At 45.3% G+C, this 18,990-nt stretch overlaps 1 protein-coding gene across 1 annotated transcript in view; it reads left to right on the forward strand.

The window, feature by feature from the left end:
* AGPAT1 (1-acylglycerol-3-phosphate O-acyltransferase 1) overlaps window positions 1-17,648 on the forward strand; it is a 49,455-nt gene extending 31,807 nt beyond the window's left edge. The window contains exons 2-7 of the mRNA XM_034421421.3: window positions 3,086-3,275; window positions 5,654-5,787; window positions 6,683-6,858; window positions 12,225-12,320; window positions 13,995-14,067; window positions 15,700-17,648. Coding sequence (XP_034277312.1) covers window positions 3,091-3,275; window positions 5,654-5,787; window positions 6,683-6,858; window positions 12,225-12,320; window positions 13,995-14,067; window positions 15,700-15,842 — 807 coding nt within the window. The 5' untranslated portion in view covers window positions 3,086-3,090 and the 3' untranslated portion in view covers window positions 15,843-17,648. The remainder of the gene's footprint in view (window positions 1-3,085; window positions 3,276-5,653; window positions 5,788-6,682; window positions 6,859-12,224; window positions 12,321-13,994; window positions 14,068-15,699) is intronic.
* The last annotated feature ends 1,342 nt before the right edge of the window (window positions 17,649-18,990 follow it).

Below are 18,990 nucleotides of genomic sequence, written 5' to 3' on the forward strand. Positions count from 1 at the left end.
TTTCCCACGTTAGCCAAGACCTTTGGATTGTTCTCCAAGGCCTGATTTTCTCTCTGGTTTTCTAAGGCAGGGGTGTCAAACTCGATTTTATTGAGGGCCGCATCAGGTTGGGTTTGTCATCAAGGGGGGGGGCACGTGGCTAGCTCGACGTCACTCATGTTCGCGTCTGTGGTGGCCCGAGGCTCTGACAGCAAAAACGGGCTCCCGAGTTCCATTTTTGGCTGTGACGGCTTCCTGCAACCCTCTTCCAACTGTGTGCAGCCCTCCCGAGCTCTGTTTTTGCTGGGAGAGGCACCGTGGGCCGATCCTTCACTGTTTCCAGAGTGGCCCCACGGGCCAGTTCTAAGCACCCCGCAGGCCATATCCGGTCCACGGGCCTTGAGTTTGACACTCCTGTTCTAAATGGTTTTGGAGTAGAGGCTTGCAGGATTCAAGACTTGGTCCCTCAGACTGGTAAAGATTCAGGAATCCGTTCTGTAAACAATCAGCTGCAAGCTTTTTTTGTTTATCGGAAAACATCTGTCTTTCCACTGCACCACAGGAAGGCTGATCTAAAGTTTCAAAAACTGTCCAGCCTAATAGGGAATTTCCACATGGAAAAATATTTGTTCCAGCTGGGAAATAGTTCTGATGCTGGGATTCTTGTACAGGGAGTCCTCGACTTATGACCACAATTGAGGCCCAAAATTTCTGGTGTTAAATTGAGATATTTGTTAAAGTGAGTTTTGCCCCATTTGACGACCTTTCTGGACACCGTTGTTAAGTGAAGCGCCTCAGTTGTTAAATTACTAATGAAGTTGTTAAGTGAATCTAGCTTCTCCATTGACTTTGTTTGTCGGAAGGTTGCAAAAGGTGATCACACGACCATGGGGTATTGCAACCGTCATAAATATGAACCAATTCCCAAACATCTGAATTTTTATCCCTTGGCCATGGGGATGCTGCAATGGTCCTATGTGTGAAAAAATGATAATTAGTCATTTTTTTTCCTGTGCCGTTGTAACTTTGAATGGTTACTAAACGAACTGTTGTAAATCAAGGACTACCTATAATCCCACCCTGTTCATCTCGATGAATTTATCTAAAAGAATTCTGTAAAGAAAAAAACATTTCAAGAATATTCCAGTTCAGACAATTGCCAGTGGGCCTGGGAGAAGAACCTATTACTTGTCATTCTGGGCATAGACAAGTCAGTGGTCCTATCACAGAGGTCCTCTGTGGGGCGGAAGGTTCTAGAGCAGAAATTGTGCTTATGATCTGCATGGGATAGCAGTGGGCCTCTTGGCATGGATTTAGTTTCACGCATTGAAAAAGTCAATAATGGCAGAGAAACATCAGATCAAAGGCGGTTTGATGTCTACCAAATGTTTTTAACTTTGGGGCCTTGACAACCGTCTGAGGGATTGTACTGTTACCGTGCTTTCTTTAAAAAAAAATGCCTTTGAGCAAGATTGCTAGATTAATTCCTGGAAAAGTTGCAGCCATTGAATTGATAAGTGACTGGTTCCTTGCTGTCTAACCTCATAAATGGAGTCTAACCTTGCATAGATTTAAGTTACTGGAGAATAAATTTTGGTTGAATGTCAAAGTAGGTCAACGGTGAAGGTAGTTCCCTAGAGAATTGTGTTTCTCAACTTTAATAACTTTAGGATGTGTAGACTTCGACTTCCAGAATTCCTCAGCCAGCATGCTGACTGAGGAATTCTGGGAACTGAAGTCCATAGAACTTAAAAGTTGCTAAAGTTGAACAAAACTGCCCTGAAGCAAGGGGTTGTAACCAGATGCTACAAGGCCATAAGTGGCTTCTGAAAGTGAATCTCTATGGAGATTCTCAGTCATCCATGTCATGGATGTGCCAAGGGTGCTTTCTTTCAAAAGGTAATTGGACTTTCTTGTTTTGCTTGAAGACGTTTCGCTTTTCATCCAAGAAGCTTCTTCAGTTCTGACGAAATGGTGGAGAATGAAAAGATTTATATTCCTTGCAGTCATCTGGTCATTAGTACTCTTTCTGAGAGTCGTCTCCAAGGCCACTTGGAGATTTATCTGTGCCCTCAGGGTCACCTGAATCATGTAGTCTTGCATTTTTCCTGGAAATCTGTTCATACTCCTGCACCATTCGATCAGACGATTGCAAGGAATATAAATCCTTCCATTCTCCACCATTCAGTTAGAACTGAAGAAGCTCCTTGGGTAAGAAGTGAAATGTCTTCGAGCAAAACAAGAAAGTCCAGTCGCCTTTTGAAAGAAAGCACCTTCAGGACATTCAGTGAATCCCTCAGTGGTCTCCCAGAAGTTGTTACAAGTTGAGGACTAGTTCTATAGCTTTTCCAGTCAGGTGACCTCCAGGTATATTAAGACCTACAACTACCAATTGTCTCCAGCCAACGCAGCCTCCCGGGACCTCTGAAGAGCACAAGGTTAGGGGAATGAATCAACAAAATTGTTTGCAAGGCTATATTTACTCTTGTTGTGGCAGATTGTAGCTGATTCTGACAATGAGGAGGCTGGTGTGGTGCTGTGCCAGCAACCTGGGCAGCTGGCACTCGAGTCAGACAATAAGGAGGCTGGAGAAGATGCGGTGCCAGAGGCAGGGATTCAGCCAGGACCTTCCAAACCTCCAGAAGCTCCTTTAAGTGAAGAGGACGAAGAGGAGAAGCCTCTTCTAGATGCACGGGCGCGCAGAGCTGCCAAAAGCAGGAGTGGCTCCTCAGGAAGAGGTTTCCTTGAGAGTAAGGCTTGGGGCTAATTGGCCACTCCCTTAGCCTATTTAAGGAGGAACGCCGACGGAAGCAATTTGTAGGGAACAACTTTTAGTTCACTCTCCTTTGCATCTGGATTTTCTGCAAATTGCTTCTGTGCTTTCTGCCAACCATAGTAAGATTGTGATTACTTTATCTTTGGTTTGTTGTAGGCTGTTAAGAAAGTTTATTAACAGCCTTTGTTTGAAAAAGACTGAGTTATTTTAGTAAATTAAGTTTTGTACAGACTTTGTGTGTGCTACGTTCTTTGGGGTCCTTAGAACAATTCTTGGTTTCTAGGAAAGTGTCAGAAGTAAACTCAGCTTCTTCCTGTTTCCTTTCTTCAGAGAAAATGGAGATCTCGCTGGGCCAGTGGCTCCTCATCCTCTTTCTGGTGGCCATCCCGCTTCTGTATGAATGGAGTGCTACCTTCAAGTATTTCTGTAAGATGGCGTTCTACAACAGCTACATCCTCTTCCTGGCTGCCTTTGCCATTCCGATCTGTGCTGTCCGTGGGCGTGACGTGGAGAATATGAAGTGAGTCTGTTTTAGGTGTGTGCTAGTGGGTGCACCCCTCTTGGACTAGGACAGGGGTTGGCAACCTTAAACACTCAAAGAGCCACAAAGGTCCTAACTGGAAGCCCCTGTTCAATTCTGGAGCCGACCGGAAGTCTGGTTCCCCCATCATAGTGTCCTCATAGCACAGCATCCTTTTTCCTCTGCTGACTGGAAGTCGGTTCGCCCACCAAAGAGTCTCCTCCTAGTGCAGCATCCTTTTTCCTCTACATGTCCTAACCGAAAGCCCTATCAATTGTGGAGCTGACCAGCAACAGGAGTCGCAGCAGAGGGAGGAAAGAGCCACATGCGGCTCCAGAGCCACAGGTTGCTGACCTCTGTGCTAGGAGAAAGCCTTCATCGGACTTAGGCCTATATCTGATCGCAGCTGGTTAGATAACAGGGTTGCCCTTACTGTGTATCCACCTTTCTGCTGTATTGGATTACAGCATCCACCTGCAGCTAATACAGCTGGTGTAAAATGGGAAATGTAGTTTAACTCCTCCCTCATCCTGTGGGAAAACCGGGGATTGTCCATAACTTTGAATATGTGTGGACTTCCAGAATTCCCTAGCCAGCATGGGAATTCCCCAGCATGGTTGGCTAGGGAATTCTGGGAGTTGAAATCCACACATCTTAAAGTTGTCAAGGTTTAAGAATCTTCGCTGTTTGCTTGCTGTTGACAGAGCAGGGCCAAAAAAAATTGGATTTGCCAGTTTAACTATCCCTACTCCTTTTGTCTCCTGCTGTCATGGATTGCAAGTTGCTGGTTTGGATGGGATCCTGACCAATACAGGATGCTCTGTGGAATCTAAATGGGGAGGAGGAGACTGTATATGTGGCCTTGCAGCCTGGTTATAGCAGGGAATCTGTTTTAAGAGGAGACGTCCAATGTCACCTTGAAGTGGAAAAAGGAAAAGCACAGGCTTGAAGGGAGAGAGATTGTACTATGCCCTGTTTCAGAAAGACTGTTTTACGCTTTGGAGCGTCTGGTCTAGATTTTTACATTGCTGGCTCATGATTTCTTGAATAAATCCCTGTTGGGATGAGTTGATGCCACTGCAAGCTGCAAAGCTTGTTTTACGAGCTATATTTGTAAACAGCATGGTGGTAAGCTACAAACCAACCGACCACATTATATCTTATTATTTTCTTTAAAACATTTCTGCCTCCATTGTGATCAAAATGACTCTTGGTGACTTAACTAGAATAAAAGTAGAACTACGGTATGTTGTATATCCGTGGTCATATATGTCTATGGAGATTCTCAGTTATCCAGGTCATGGTTGTCCCAAAGGTTGCGTTTTCAAAAGACAACTGGACTTTCTTAGTTTTCTTTGAAGACGTTTTGCTTCTCATCCAAGAGGCTTCTTCGGCTCTGACTGGATGGTGGGGAATGGAAGGATTTATCCTCCTTGGAGACAGCTGTTCGTTTGCGTTCTTTCAGCAAGTCGTTGAGGCCACCTGGAGGTTCATCTGTGTCCTCAGGATCACCTGAATGATGCAAATGGGTGTGGAGCCTTCTTGGAACTGTTGAAAGGACTGTATTGTAGACTGGAGATAGATGATGTTGTATCCTTCCTCCTCTGTTGAGAGAGGGCTGTTCAGTTTTGACATGGATGGCTTCTCTCAACAGAGGGGGACGCTTTTTCAAACAGCAACTGGATTTTGTTGGGTTTTTTCCTTGAAAAGAAAGAAACTTGAACTGAAAAAGCTTCTTGGATGAAAAGTGAAACGTCTTCAAGGGGAAGGAAAAAAAAATCCAGTTGCCTTTTGAAACAGCACCCTTGGAAAAAGAAATAGAAATACCAAAAGTGAAATAGCAAAACCCCCCTCGCCCATTACAAAAATTAAGCAATAAAAACAGGGGGGGAAAGAAGATCACATCTAAATTCAGCTACAAGCCCTTTGAAACAATTGTGTCTTCCAGTCAAACCTGTTCCCAAGCCAGCCTTTCCTGGGCTAATATTTCCGTGGAGCTTGGTGGGAACATCTGGGAGCAACAATTGTGTCTTTCAGGGTGCATGATTTTCCTCTTTACTTTTGGAAAAATGTTGAGGCTTGCTTTCGGCAGGGTGTTCTAGCTCAGGGGTCTCCAAACTTGGCAGCTTTACGACCTGTGGACTTCAACTTCCAGAATTCCCTAGACACCTTCCCCAAGTCTTAAAGCTGCCAAGTCTGGAGATCCCTCTTCTAACACAATTCATACCAGCCCTCCACATATGGTGAAGTTGCTGTTCTCCAAACGTTGGTGGTGAAAGGCAGCCTCTGGGCATTTGGAGGGACCACCATGTTTCCAAAAGCTGATGTATTAGTAGACATTCACACTGATATCCTTTCTCTCTTCCTTGCCCTTCCAGGATATTACGATTCATGTTGCTCCACATAAAGTATCTCTATGGGATCAAGATTGAGGTGCGGGGGACCGAGAACTTCAACCTCAAGGAGCCCTACGTGGTGGTGTCCAACCACCAGAGCTCCCTTGACTTGCTTGGTATGACCAGAGGAAGGTGGGGAGGTTGGGAAGGAGCTAAGAGTTTGATCTGGGTTCTACCAGTTCATTTGTTGTTGTTAGTGTTTGTTTGTTTTTAAAAAAAAAGAAATGTTGTGGTGTAGTTTGCAAGTGGAAGTTGCCCAGAGTCAGCAAATAAATTGGATGGATGGATGAATCGGGGAGAGAGAGAGAGAGAGAGAGAGAGAGAGAGAGAGAGAGAGAGAGATGATACATGACAGATAGATGATAGAGAGAGCGAGAGAACGATAAGAGATAAACGATAGACAGACAGACAGACAAAGATAGGTAGATGATAGATGATATAGATGATAGATAGATAGATAGATAGATGATAGATAGATAGATAGATAGATAGATAGATAGATAGATAGATAGATAGATAGAAGATAGATACATACATACATAGATAGATATAGATAGATATAGAGAATGATAGACAATGATAGATGATAGATAGATAGATAGATAGATAGATAGATAGATAGATAGATAGATAGATATAGAAAATGATAGACACAATGATAGATGATAGAGATAGATAGATAGATATAGAGAATGATAGACAGACAATGATAGATGATAGATAGATAGATAGAGAGAGAGAGAGAGAGAGAGAGAGAGAGAGAGAATGATAGACAGACAGACAATGATAGATAGATAGATAGATAGATAGATAGATAGATAGATAGATAGATAGATAGATAGATAGATAGATAATGATAGACAGATAGACAGACCCCTTTATGAACATGCTGGCTCAGGAATTCTGGGAGTTGAAGTCCACAGGTCGTAAAGGGGCCATGTTTGCCTACCCCAGTCTATGGCTTCTAGCACAGCATAGCTAATCCTTTTTTTTTTTTTACTCTCTGCACAGGTTTAATGGAGGTGTTGCCAGATCGGTGTGTGCCAATTGCCAAGAAGGAGCTGATGTATATGGGCACAGCGGGGTTGGCCTGCTGGCTGGGAGGCATCATTTTTATCAACCGCAAGAAAACCAACGATGCCATCAGCGTTATGTCTGAGGCTGCCCAAACTATGCTGAGCCAAGATGTGAGGGTCATTGTTGTTATTTTTTTGAAAGTGGGTTGCGGAACTTTTGATGAAATTTGGAGGAGGGAGACGGGCGGGACGGAGTTGCTTCTGAGCTAGGGCGATGCCATAAGCAGATGACAGTGAACATGGGGAATCGGGATTGCGAGATTGAGGAATGGGGAATGAGGGATTGGAAAAAGTAACAAAGAAGAGCAACTAAGATGATTAAAGGCCTGGAGACTAAAACATTTGAAGAACGGTTGCAGGAACTGGGTATGGCCAGTCTAGAGAAAAGACAGGGGGGGACGGACGGACGGACGGACATGATAGCAATATTCCAGGTTTTGAGGGGCTGCCACAAAGAGGAGGGGGGGCATTTCAATTTATTTTCCAAAGCAGCAGAGGGCAGGACAAGAAACAATGGATGGAAACTAATCAAGGAGAGAAGCAACCTGGAATTAAGGAGAAACTTCCTAGCGGTGAGGACAATTAACCAGTTGAACAGCTTTGCCTTCAGAAATTGTGGGTTCCCCATTACTGGGGGATTTTAAGAAGAGACTGGACAGCCACCTGTCTGAAATGGTATAGGGTCTCCTGCTTGAGCAGGGAGTTGGACTAGAAGACCTCCAAGGTCCCTTCAGCTCTATTCTGAATCTGAATTTGGGAGATGTTGCCAATTTCTTATAAGGGGTTGACAGGTTTTCCCCACTATTGGGAACGTGAATTACCCACTGTGTTTTGTGTACAGGTAATCTTCAACTTATAACCGTTGGTTTAGTGACTGTTCAAAGTTACAATAATACCGGAAAAAAGTGGCTGTTTATGGCCATTTTTCACACTTGTGACCATGGCAGCATTCCATGGTCACATGACAAAATGCAGACACTTGGCAGCTGGTTCCTATTTATGACGGTTACAGTGTCCCAGGGTCGTGCGATCACCTTTTGTGACCTTCTGATAAGCAAAGTCAATGAGGAAGCCAGGTTCATTTTACAACCGTGCTACCAACTTAATAACTGCAGGGATTCACTTACCGACCGTGGCAGCCATCAAGACCGTAAAATGGGGCAAACTGTCTCTTTAACTGTCTCACTTAGCAATGGAAATTTTGGACTCGATTGTGGTCGTAAATTGAGGAGCACCTGTAGTGAATATGTTGAAATGATGCCAAGAAGGTCCACCTTCTGACCCCTCCACCCCTCCCCCTCCACTGCCCTCAGTGGATTTTAGGCCAGTCCCTCCCTCTCAGCCCCACAGGCAAAGTGAGGCAGCAGTGAAGTGCTGGATTAGACTCAGACCAGCTTCTAGTCTCCCCTCAGTTACATAAACCCTTCTCTTTCCTGCCTACCCCACAGGGGTGTTGTCATATAGTTAAAAATGAAGTAAGATTGCCATGTAACCTGGCTTATGTTCTTGGGGGAAAAGTCAGATATAGTTCCTCATGCTGGCTGAGGAATTCTGGGAGTTGAAGTCCACACGTCTTAAAAGTGGCCAAGGTTGAAAAACACTGGATTTCATCTCTCTGAACTGTTTTGCCCCGCACTCAGTTTTAGGCTGAATACCGATAGTCCTCAACTTACAACAGTTCCATTTAGTGAGTGTTTGAAGTTACAACGGCCCTGAAAAAAGTGACTTATGACCATTTTTTTCACATTTATGACCGTTGGAAAATCCCCCTGCTCATGTGATCGAAATTCGAATGCTTGGCAACTGACTCATATTTATGACAGCTGCAGTTCCCCGGGGTTATGTCATTCCCCTTTTGCGACTTTCTGACAGGCAAAATCAATGTGGGAAGCCAGATTCATTTAACAACCGCATTACTAACTGAACAGCTGCAGTGATTCTCTTAACCACCGGGGCAAGAAAGGTGGTAGGATGGGGCAAAACTCACTTGCTTAGCAATAGGAATTTTGGACTCAATTGTGGTCGTAAGTTGAGGACTGCTTGTATTTGGCTGGAAACTCCAAGGCTGAATCTACAAACGTCTCAATTTCTGCCATAGGTCATTGCCATGAGGCAGCAACTTCTGATGGAAGGTTTCGTTCACAGGATGGGCTATTTTGGGAAACCGAGTTGTATTTCTGTCCTGCCTGTTTACTTGTGGCCAAATTTTCGTTGCATAATTCATAGAAGCAAAATTGGACAGGACCTCAGACGTCACCCAAGCCAGTCCCATTCCGGGATCTGCTGAAATGTTTCAGACAATTGCTATCCAAACCAGCGAAGGAGGCCTACTACCCCATCACGAGTGACCGATTCTGTTGCTTGACAATTCCAGCTCTCTTGGAAATTCCTCCCAAAAGTTAAACAGAGGGCGTTCCTTAGGATCTTCAACCCTTTGTCCGTTCGGTCCTCCATTTGACACCTTCGAATAACTGAAGTCTGCTACAGTGTCTCCCTTCAGTCTTCTCTTCTGTGGAGCAACATGCAGGTAGTCCTTGACTTACGACCACAATTGAGCCCTGGATTTCTGTTGCTAAGTGAGGCAGTCCTTAACTGAGTTTTGCCCCGTTCTATGACCTTGCTTGCCCTAATTGGTCAGTGAATCACTGCAGTTGTTAAGTTAGTGACATGGTTGTTACGTAAGTGAATCTGGCTTCCTCATTGGATGAGAGCCCGCAGGGCAACCATGGTACACCAGAACAAATTATAACACGTGTCATTCAGGAAGGTCTCCTCAGGAAATTTCAAGGCACCTGGGATGATCTCACCACAACCACACCAGAAGTATTTAGATGGGTATCTTCCTTAGGTATTGAATCATAAAGTCTTGTTGTTGCTAGTTGCGAAGCCATGTCTGACGCATCGTGGACAACGTTCCTCCAGGCCTTCCTGTCCTCTACCATCCCCCGGAGACCATTTAGGCAACACGCCAACTGCTTCAGTGACTCCATCCAGCCACCTCATTCTCTGTCGTCCCCTTCTTCTTTTGCCCTCAATCTTTCCCAGCATTAGGCTCTTCTCCAGTGAGTTCTTCCTTCTCATTTGGTGGCCAAAGTATTTGAGTTTCATCTTCAGGATCCGGCCTTCTAAAGAGCAGTCCGGGTTGATCTTCTCTAGGACTGACCGGTTTGATTGCCTTGCAGTCCAAGAGGCTCGCAGGAGTCTTCTCCAGCACCATAGTTCAAAGGCCTCAGTTCTTTGATGCTCAGCCTTCCTTATGGTTCAACTTTCACAACCTTACATTGCAACTGGGAAAACCGTAGCCTTGATTATACGCACTTTTGTTGGCAGGGTGATGTCTCTGCTTTTTAGCATGCTGTCTAACTTCGCCATAGCTTTCCTCCCCAGGAGCAAACGTCATTTAATTTCTTGGCTGCAGTCCCCTTGGCTGCAGTGATCTTGGAGCCCAGGAAAATAAAATCTGTCCCTGCCTGCATTTCTTCCCCATCTGTTTGCCAGGAATTGAGAGGGACGGGTGCCATGATCTTAGTTTTCTTAATGTTGAGTTTCAAGCCAACTTTTGCACTCTCCTCCTTTACCCGTATCAGAAGACTCTTTAGTTCCTCTTCACTTTTTGCCATTAGAGTGGTATCATCTGCATATCTGAGGTTGTTGATATTTCTCCCGGCAATCTTAATTCCAATTTGTGATTCGTCCAGCCCCGCCTTTCTCATGATGTGCTCTGCATATAAGTTAAATAGGCAGGGAGATAGTATACAGCCTTGCTGGAGTCCTTTCCCAATTTTGAACCAATCCGTGGTTCCATGTCCAGTTCTCACTGTTGCTTCTTGACCCGCATATAGGTTTCTCAGGAGACAAATAAGATGGTCTGGTACTCCCATCTCTTTAAGAACTTGCCACAATTTGTTGTGATCCACACATAACGTCTATCCCATTGCAATTTGACGGCTCCACATAATGATTTGATTATGGTTCTTATCTTAATTTAATACTTTATCTCCATTATTGTATTGTTCCCATCTTTTATATATACACATACACACATATTTGCTGATGCTTTATTTCAACTAAATTTGTATATCGGAGATTGCATGACCCCTATAAATGCCATACACTAAATAAATAAATAAAAATTGACTTTGCTGATGAGAAGGTCACAAAAGGTGACCACAGGACCCTGGGACACTGCAACTGTCATAAATAGGGGTCAGTTGCCAAGCCTCTGAATTTTGATCACATGATCATGGAGATGCCACAATGGTCGTAAGTGTGAAAAACGGTCATAAGTCACTTTTTTCAGTGCCGTTGTAACTCTGAACAGTTACTAAACAAATGGTTTGGATTCACTTTACAGCTGCATTGCTAAGTTAACAAGTGCAGTGAGTCCGTTAAATGTGGCAAGAAAGGTCGTAAAACGGAGCCCAAGAGTTATTTAACAACTGTCTCACTTAGCAATGTAAATTTTGGGCTCAATTGTGGTCGTACGTCGAGAACTACCTGTAGGAGTAATGGTCTGTGAGAATGACTTTGGGAGAAAAGGGGGGAAAAAGCTGCAGCCTAGTTCAGCAGCCCCCAGCCTTTTGGGCATCAGGGACGGTTCCATGGAAAACTTTTCCGTGGACCGGAGGGGGTGTGGTTTTGTGTGCTGCCTGCATCCCGTGGATGGGTCTCCGCCTGTTTGCACAGACCGGTTGCTGGCATGCCGCAAGCTGTTGATGGTCCATGGACTGGGGTTTGGGTATCCCTGGCCTAGTCGATGGTCTGATAAATGAAATCTGAGTGAGGATGGAGAAAGGTATCTCAGAAGGAGCCCTCTCTAGTTTTCGCAAAAGTAAAAGGAAGGAAGGGGAAAGAGCTTGCGATTGTGTTACTGTAACTTACAATAAGGGTAGTGTTCAGGGGTGGGCTGCTGGGGGTTCACAGGAGTTCGGGAGAACCTCTAGCTAAGATTCTGTGCAGTTCGGAGAACCCCCAAATCCCACTCCTGGCTGCCCCCCCCCACCCTGCCCCTCCCAGGAGTCCCCACACAGCCCATTTTGGATGCAGGTAAGTGCAGGGCATGTATGGAGGCTTGGGGAGAGTGAAAAATGGGCCTACTGGAAGTAGGCCCATTTCCAGCCTCCAGAGAGCCTGGGGAGGCTGTTTTTGTCCTCCCAGAAGCTCAAGAAAAGCCTCCGGAGCCTGGGGAGGACAAAAACGCCCCTCCCCCCCTGCTGTGGTGCAGGAGGCCGACTAGGCCATGCCCACCATGGCCACGCCAACCCAGCAACCGGGCAGAGAACCCCTTGCTAAAAATTTTGAAGCCCACCCCTGGTAGTGTTAGTAGTTATGGTTCGCGTTTCTTGTTCTGGAGTGCCTCGAGGGGCTGATGGGACCCTCTCTCAAAACATCCATTTCTCAATAGATCCTTTGCTTAACCTTATGTGCGTCTTCATGAAAGGGACTCAATTCTTCCTTTCCTCGGTCTTCCTTTGCAGGTTCGGGTCTGGGTGTTTCCTGAGGGTACCAGGAATCATAACGGCTCCATGCTGCCCTTCAAACGGGGCGCCTTCCATTTGGCGGTGCAAACCCAGGTAAGGGGTGCTCCGTTGTCTCACCTTCTCTTCCCCGACCTACCCCAAGAGATGGTTTGGCAGCTCTTTGCCAGATACACTTAGCTAGGCCAAAATAGGGGGGAGTTTGGAGGTTCAGAGTTATTTGAGCCCACAATATGAACCAGACTATTCACTAGAGCCTTTGGATTGTTGTATATTATGTCAACACAACCGTTGTATTTGATTGATTACATTGTATTTAGTTAACTGGGTTAAACCTGTTCTGTGGCCTCACCATTGCATTGATGATCAGGGTAAGCCAGACTTTGGCAAGCTCAGAATAAGAACTGAGGATTTAGGTAGCCGCAACTGTGTGTGTGTGTGTGTGTGTGTGTGTATGTGTGTGTAACTTTGCAGCGAGCTGGAAATCTGTCCTCATTTAGTCCCAAAGGTGCTTTTTCAAGAGGCAACTGGACTTTTTGGATTTTCTTTTTGAAGACGTTTCGCTTCTCATCCAAGAAGCTTCTTCAGGTCTGATTTCTGAGCTGAAGAAGCTTCTTGGATGAGAAGCGAAACGTCTTCAAAAAGAAAATCCAAAAAGTCCAGTTGCCTCTTTGAAAAAAGCACCTTTGGGACAACCATGACCTGGATGACCGAGAATCTCCATAGACATCTGTCCTCATTTAGGGTGATCCCATAGAGAAGGATGTCCCTGCCATTAGAAGCCAATTAAAGAAATGGTTTTTGAAATTCTTAGTGTAGGGAGAATTTTAATCCTCATTCTTTAAAAAAAAAAAAGTCAGTTTTACCCTGAATGCAAACTGAAGTTCTCCAGAGCTGGAATTTCCAGATGAGTTGAAAAGAGAGTAGATGTTTCATAAAAGACAGTGGCATATAGTGGCAGATGACAGCATAGAGTAAAATAGCATTACTGTGACCTAGGAAAGGAGAGTTTTCACACCCTACATTCTTCCCATTTTTATCAGAGCTAAAATAAACTGGACAAAGCAGATTTGCGAAGCGTTTGACACCCCTAAGCGGTACTGACAGAAGATAATATTTGTAGCTCATATTTGTGGATGTGAGAGATGTGAGAATACTTGTGGATTCCTTGGGGCTCTTTGAGCTTTGGTTGTTTGCTCGCCGACCATTTCGTTACCCAACTACATATCCAGGACTCCAAAGCAAATTTGCTTAATCTGATATGCTCATTTAAAAAAAAACTGTGCATCATATAAAAGAGAGTTTTTCCCTAACTTAGATTTGGCATGGGGGGGGGGGAACCCTGTTTGCATTGTCTTTCTTTTAAAAAAAAAAATAGAGGAACTTAAGCTCCTAGAAATTACGTTGTGTGTGTGTGTTTTTTAAAAAATAGTTGCATCACATCCTGAGTTCTATTGAAATAAGCTGTGCTATAAATGTGTTTACAATTGAGCAATAAAAAAAAAGAGGCTTGAACTCTGTACAAAATAGGCAGGCAGAGACAAGGTCTTTAGAAATGTTTTGAAGAGCTGGGTGTGCATTAAAAATACAAAGTGATTTGGAGGTGGTTTTCCACCATTAATGGCAGCCAGTGGTTGCTAGGCACAGAATGGCGGACGGTGGTTGCTAGGCACAGCCTTCTCTGTTTCAGGGGCCAAATGGCCGAAATATGTTGAGCAATTTCCAGCTGCCGCAGCTCTCTCTCTTTACTTTCTTTTCTCTTCTGACAAGGTTCCTCTCGTCCCTGTTGTAATCTCATCGTATCGAGATTTCTACAGTAAGAAGGATAGGCGCTTCACCACAGGTGACTCCATGTCTGATTTCTTGTTCTTTTTTGAGGAGCAGAATAACTGGTACTTTCAATCAAGGCCCACCCCAAGGTTTTGCCCACAAGCCTAATGAAATCACTTTTTACAGTTTTATTAGTTTATAATCTAAAATACAAAAGCAAACAGTAAGAAAAAAAGGGAAGGGAAAAGTGAGGGAAAGAAAAGGGGGAAAAGAAAAAAACGTCCAACTCCCATTGGGGCAGTAGAATAAAATAGTAACATCAAACCTCAACTTTTTACTTTTATATAATAGTATAAATTGGCCATTTCTATAACAACAAATCTATCTAATCAGTAAAACCCAAAATCAAAGTTTCATTTTTTTCCACCTCAACCACAAAGTCCAGAAGCGGTTTCCGCTTTTAGAAATAAAAGTATTTGCATCTTTTTCTTTGATCAAAGCAGTCAATTTAGCCATCTCTGCTAACTCCATCAATTTTTGCAGCTATTTGTTCATTGTTGGGATCGAAATGTCCTTCCATTTTTATGCATAAAGCAATCTTGCACCGTTTGATATAACATCAAAGTTCCAAAAACTTTTTCCAAGTCTTTTCCCATTAAACCTAAAAGAAAAGTTTCTGGTTTTATCTTTACATTCACTTTAAGAATTTCCTGTATTAGAATATGAATCCTTCTCCAATATTTCTTTGCTTGATAACATGTCCACCATAACTGGTGAAAGGTTCCTCCTTTACATTTGCATTTCCCATTTCTATTTCACAAACATGGAGACTACATGGGGAGTCCTTGATTTATGACCACAATTGAACCCAAAATTTCTCAAGAAAGAGAAGGCAACTCGGTGAAGTTTAAAAAAAAAATATGAAGATTTATTTGGATTGTATGTGACTTTTCTAATACAGCTGCTTGTCAAGGATTCCAGGAAAAGTTTAAGAACAATCCAAATGTGACAGGTAAAAAACAAAGGTTAATACGGAAGCATCAGTTAACAATCCAGTCTGTCAAAAGAGATGTGCAATCCCAAAAGAGATAGGTGGTCCTCGGTTTACAACCACAATCGAGCTCAAAATTTCTGTTGCTAAGCGAGACCATTGTTAAGTGAATGTTGCGCCATTCTACAACCTTTCTGCCACAGTTGTTAAGTGAACCACTGTGGTTGTTAAATTAGTAACACGGTTGTTAGGTGAATCTAGCTTCTCCACTGACTTTGCTTGTCAGAAAGCTGCAAAAGGTGATCACATGACTCCAGGACACTGCAGCCGTCATAAATACGAGTCAGTTGTGCCAGGTGTCCAAATTTTGATCATGTGACCATGAGGACACTGCAGTGGTCACAAGTCGCTTTTTTTAGTGCCATTATAACCTCGAACGGTAATTAAATGGATGGTTGTAAGCCAAGGACTACATGAGAGGTGGGGAACTCTGGCTCCTTTATGACCTGTGAACTTTAACCCCCAGCATGGCCAGCTCAGGAATTCTGGGAATTGAAGTCCACAAGTCATAAAGGGGCCATCGTTCCCCACTCCTGGACTGCATGTACCTCTTTACAGATTTACTGAAGGGGAAAATGCCTTCGCTTGCACTCTGCTGGGGCCTTTTAGTTGTCTTGCTTGTTTCAAAAGTCGTGTCTTTCTCTCCAAACGCAGGGCGCTGCATTGTCCAGATCTTGTCCTCCGTGCCCACAAAGGGGCTGAGAGCCGACGACGTGCCGGCTCTGACGGATCGAGTGCGCCAAGCCATGTTGGTTGCTTTCGAGGGGCTTTCCGCGGATCTGGGTCCCCCGCAGTGACCTCCGCCACCGCTTCCCCCCAATGTCTGACCCAGGAGCAAGGCGGGCTGCGACTGGGAGCAGCTTGCACCCACAGGCAGCCAACCTGAAGATAACGGGACCAAGACAGAAGAGGGCAGCGCTTGGAGGGGAGGGAAAACGAATCGGAACCAGTTTTGGCAGAGGAGTGATGGGCACAGCACCTTGCGGCAAAGAAGGGGGGGCTTGAAACGGGTGGGGAGGGGGCTGGACTCAGCCACATGTGCTAGGAGATCTGGGAGCAGAGTGGATCCCAAGCCACCCTCGTTGCCCTCTTTACTTCTGGATCAGAGTTCTGACTCCCCCAGTAGATGGTACAGTCCGGTCCCTGCCTCCATCTCCTCCTTGCTCCCCCGTTTTGTTCATGTGGACTGTTCCATTTCAGTATCTTGGACTTGGCCAGTGCGTTTCCCATTCTGGGAAGTTTTTTCCAGGCTGAACCACGGACCCCACAGCAACTGAACCACCCCTGGGAACCTGCAGAGGGAGCCATGGGCCTGGTTTACCCTGGTTTGCTTCAAGGACCAAGGGGATCTTGGTGAACTTCAGACTCAGAGCACTGCCGTGGGGATGCCCCAGCTGCTTGCGGAGCCCCTGTGTGTGAGAACTCTGGACCCACCATCGCTTGGGGAAGGAGAAAGACAGAGGGAACCCACACCGGGGAGGAAATGCTGACCAATCCATCAGAACATGCAATAGCAAAGGGCCCAGGCTGTTCAGCCTGACTCGGCTCCAATCATGGACCGGACTGCTTCCTTCCAGGGAGGAGGCTTGGCAGAAAGGGGAAGGGAAGGAGAAAGGAAGGAGATCTGTCTCCCTCTGATGCTTCCACCCGACGGGTGAAAAGGGAGCCAAAGGGTTCTTCTATCAGAGATAAGCTGAGAGAGAGATCGCTTGGATTGCCTTCACTGGAGGTTGTTTGTGTCTTTGGGTGGAAGGTGGAGAAGGGAGGCAAAAGGATGGATTTGGGTGGGGAAATGGGCAGAGAACAGGATTTGGGGGCTCCGGTTGCTTGTCGGCCTTGCCCGGAACGGCTTTAACTTTTCCCTCATTCAGTGTTGGGAGAATACCTTAAGCTCCAAGGCGAGGATGGGGGCCAGACCAGTTTGCCAGATGAAAAAATGCAGGGAGAGGGGCTGGCATTGGTCACCTCTCTCCAGCTGTGGATCAGGGAGCCCCAAAGGAAAAGAGGAGGAAGGGAGGGGAGAGGCAGGGCAGGGTGTGCAGGCAAGGGCTTTTCCCCAGGGCCAAATTAAGCATGAGGGTTGCAAAAAGCAGGAAGTTGTGTCCTCAGGCTGGGGCCTTTGAGCCAGGTGTTAACGGGACAGGAGATGAGGGGCATCCGATAAAGGAGGGAAGCGGGGCCATTGGCATCCGGAGAGCAACTGGGGGTGGGGAGTGTTTGTGGCAGGGTCTTTCGGGGAGAAGAGGAAACCAAGAAGAAGAGGAAACGGTTGCCCCTTCCAGGACGAAAGTTTGAGAGGTACGGGGGTGCCGGTTCAGGGAGGGCTAGGCTGACTCCGTGGGGTGGCGAGCCTTGCGATTCCTTGAAATATTCTGTGTACTTCTCTTCTGCCTTTGGATTTTCCCTGAAGGTTTCTGCTATCTGCCCCTCCCCCCATTGGTGGGTGACCCAGGGGGCTTTCTTTCCTCTTTCCACACATTCCTTCTTTGGGGGGGAGGGGAGAAAAGAGATTTTTTCCATCTGGGGAGGGATGAGTGAAGAGACGTTATCCAGTCTGTGTTCCCAAGACCTTCCTGCTTTTAATAAAAACCCTCGAAAATTCATTCCCCCACCCCCCACACGTGGTGCCTTTTCCTCAGTCTTTGTAGCAGATTGGCAAGGTGTGTATGTGTGTTTGTGTGTGTGTGTGTCTGTCTGTCTCCACTATAACTTCTGCCCTTTCGGGAGCTTTTTAAAGCAACGTTTCTCAAACTTGGCAAATTGAAGTCCCATGACCTTCAACTCCCAGAATTCTCTAGCCAATATGGGGAATTCTGGGAGTTGAAGTCCACGTGACTTATATTTGCAATGAGTTTTTCCCCCCTCACTGGCAAAAAAAAACCCCAAACCCTCCCTAGTGAACAATGGATTTGCTTAACAACTGCAGTGTTTGCTTTACGACTGCTGCCTTCGTTTAATTGTCAAAAACAAAGAGTCATGAAATTTGGGTGTGGTCCAGTAGTGGGTTGCCCCCGGTTCGCACTGGTTCTATAGAACTGGTAGTAAAACTGGCGGAAGGCTCCGCCCACCGACCCCGACATCACTAAAACGCTTCTGTGCATGCGCGTGAGTGACGCGAGCGCGCGCGGCCCCGCTGCAAACCGGTAGTAAAGGTAGGTAGAACCCACCCCTGGTGTGGTCACATGATAACCTCCTTAATGACCATCACAACTTACGACCGTAATTGCAGGCTCAATTGCCGTTGTAAGTTGAGGACTTATTTATACAGTCAGACACAATATACCCTGTTTCCCTGAAAATAAGACATCCCCTGATAATAAGCCCGATAGGGCTTTTGAGTGCATGTGCTAAAATAAGCCTCTCCTGATAATAAGCCTTCCCCGAAAATATTTAAACACAGAGCTGGAAATCAGGTAAGACGGCAAGAGGAGCCCCATCTTGCTCCACGCACCCCAAAATAATAAGACCTCCCTGAAAATAAGGCCAAGCGCTTATTTCGGGGTTCAAAAAAAATAAGACAGTCTTATTTTTGGGGAAACGTGTTAGTACAATAAAATTAATTCAGTATTGGGAACAAATAGTGAACTACAATAAATCAAATGGTGTGCTTTTTCTTGGGGCGATCTAATGATATATAGCCACTTTTAGTTTGTCAGGCCGTAACTTGGAATATTCCAAATAATACTGTAATTATTTTGAAGAAAGGCATGATTTGGATTCCACAGCACTAACATGGCTCCTGAGATTTTTGTCCTAATTGAAGGTGATCTTTTTCAGCTAGATTCCTTTTGTTGAAGTAGAAAGAACTTCTGTTTTTTCCTGTTCAGGAGCAGCAGAGCCTGTGCTCAGACGATAGAACTAAATCTGTGACCTGAGGACCACTGACAATCCTTGAAGACATTGCAAATGGTCCTAGGGTGGGCCCCAAAATAAAAAGATGAAAGA

Source organism: Pantherophis guttatus, chromosome 2 (assembly GCF_059756535.1).
Source record: "Pantherophis guttatus breed Tessera chromosome 2, ASM5975653v1, whole genome shotgun sequence".
Classification (NCBI taxonomy): domain Eukaryota; kingdom Metazoa; phylum Chordata; class Lepidosauria; order Squamata; family Colubridae; genus Pantherophis; species Pantherophis guttatus.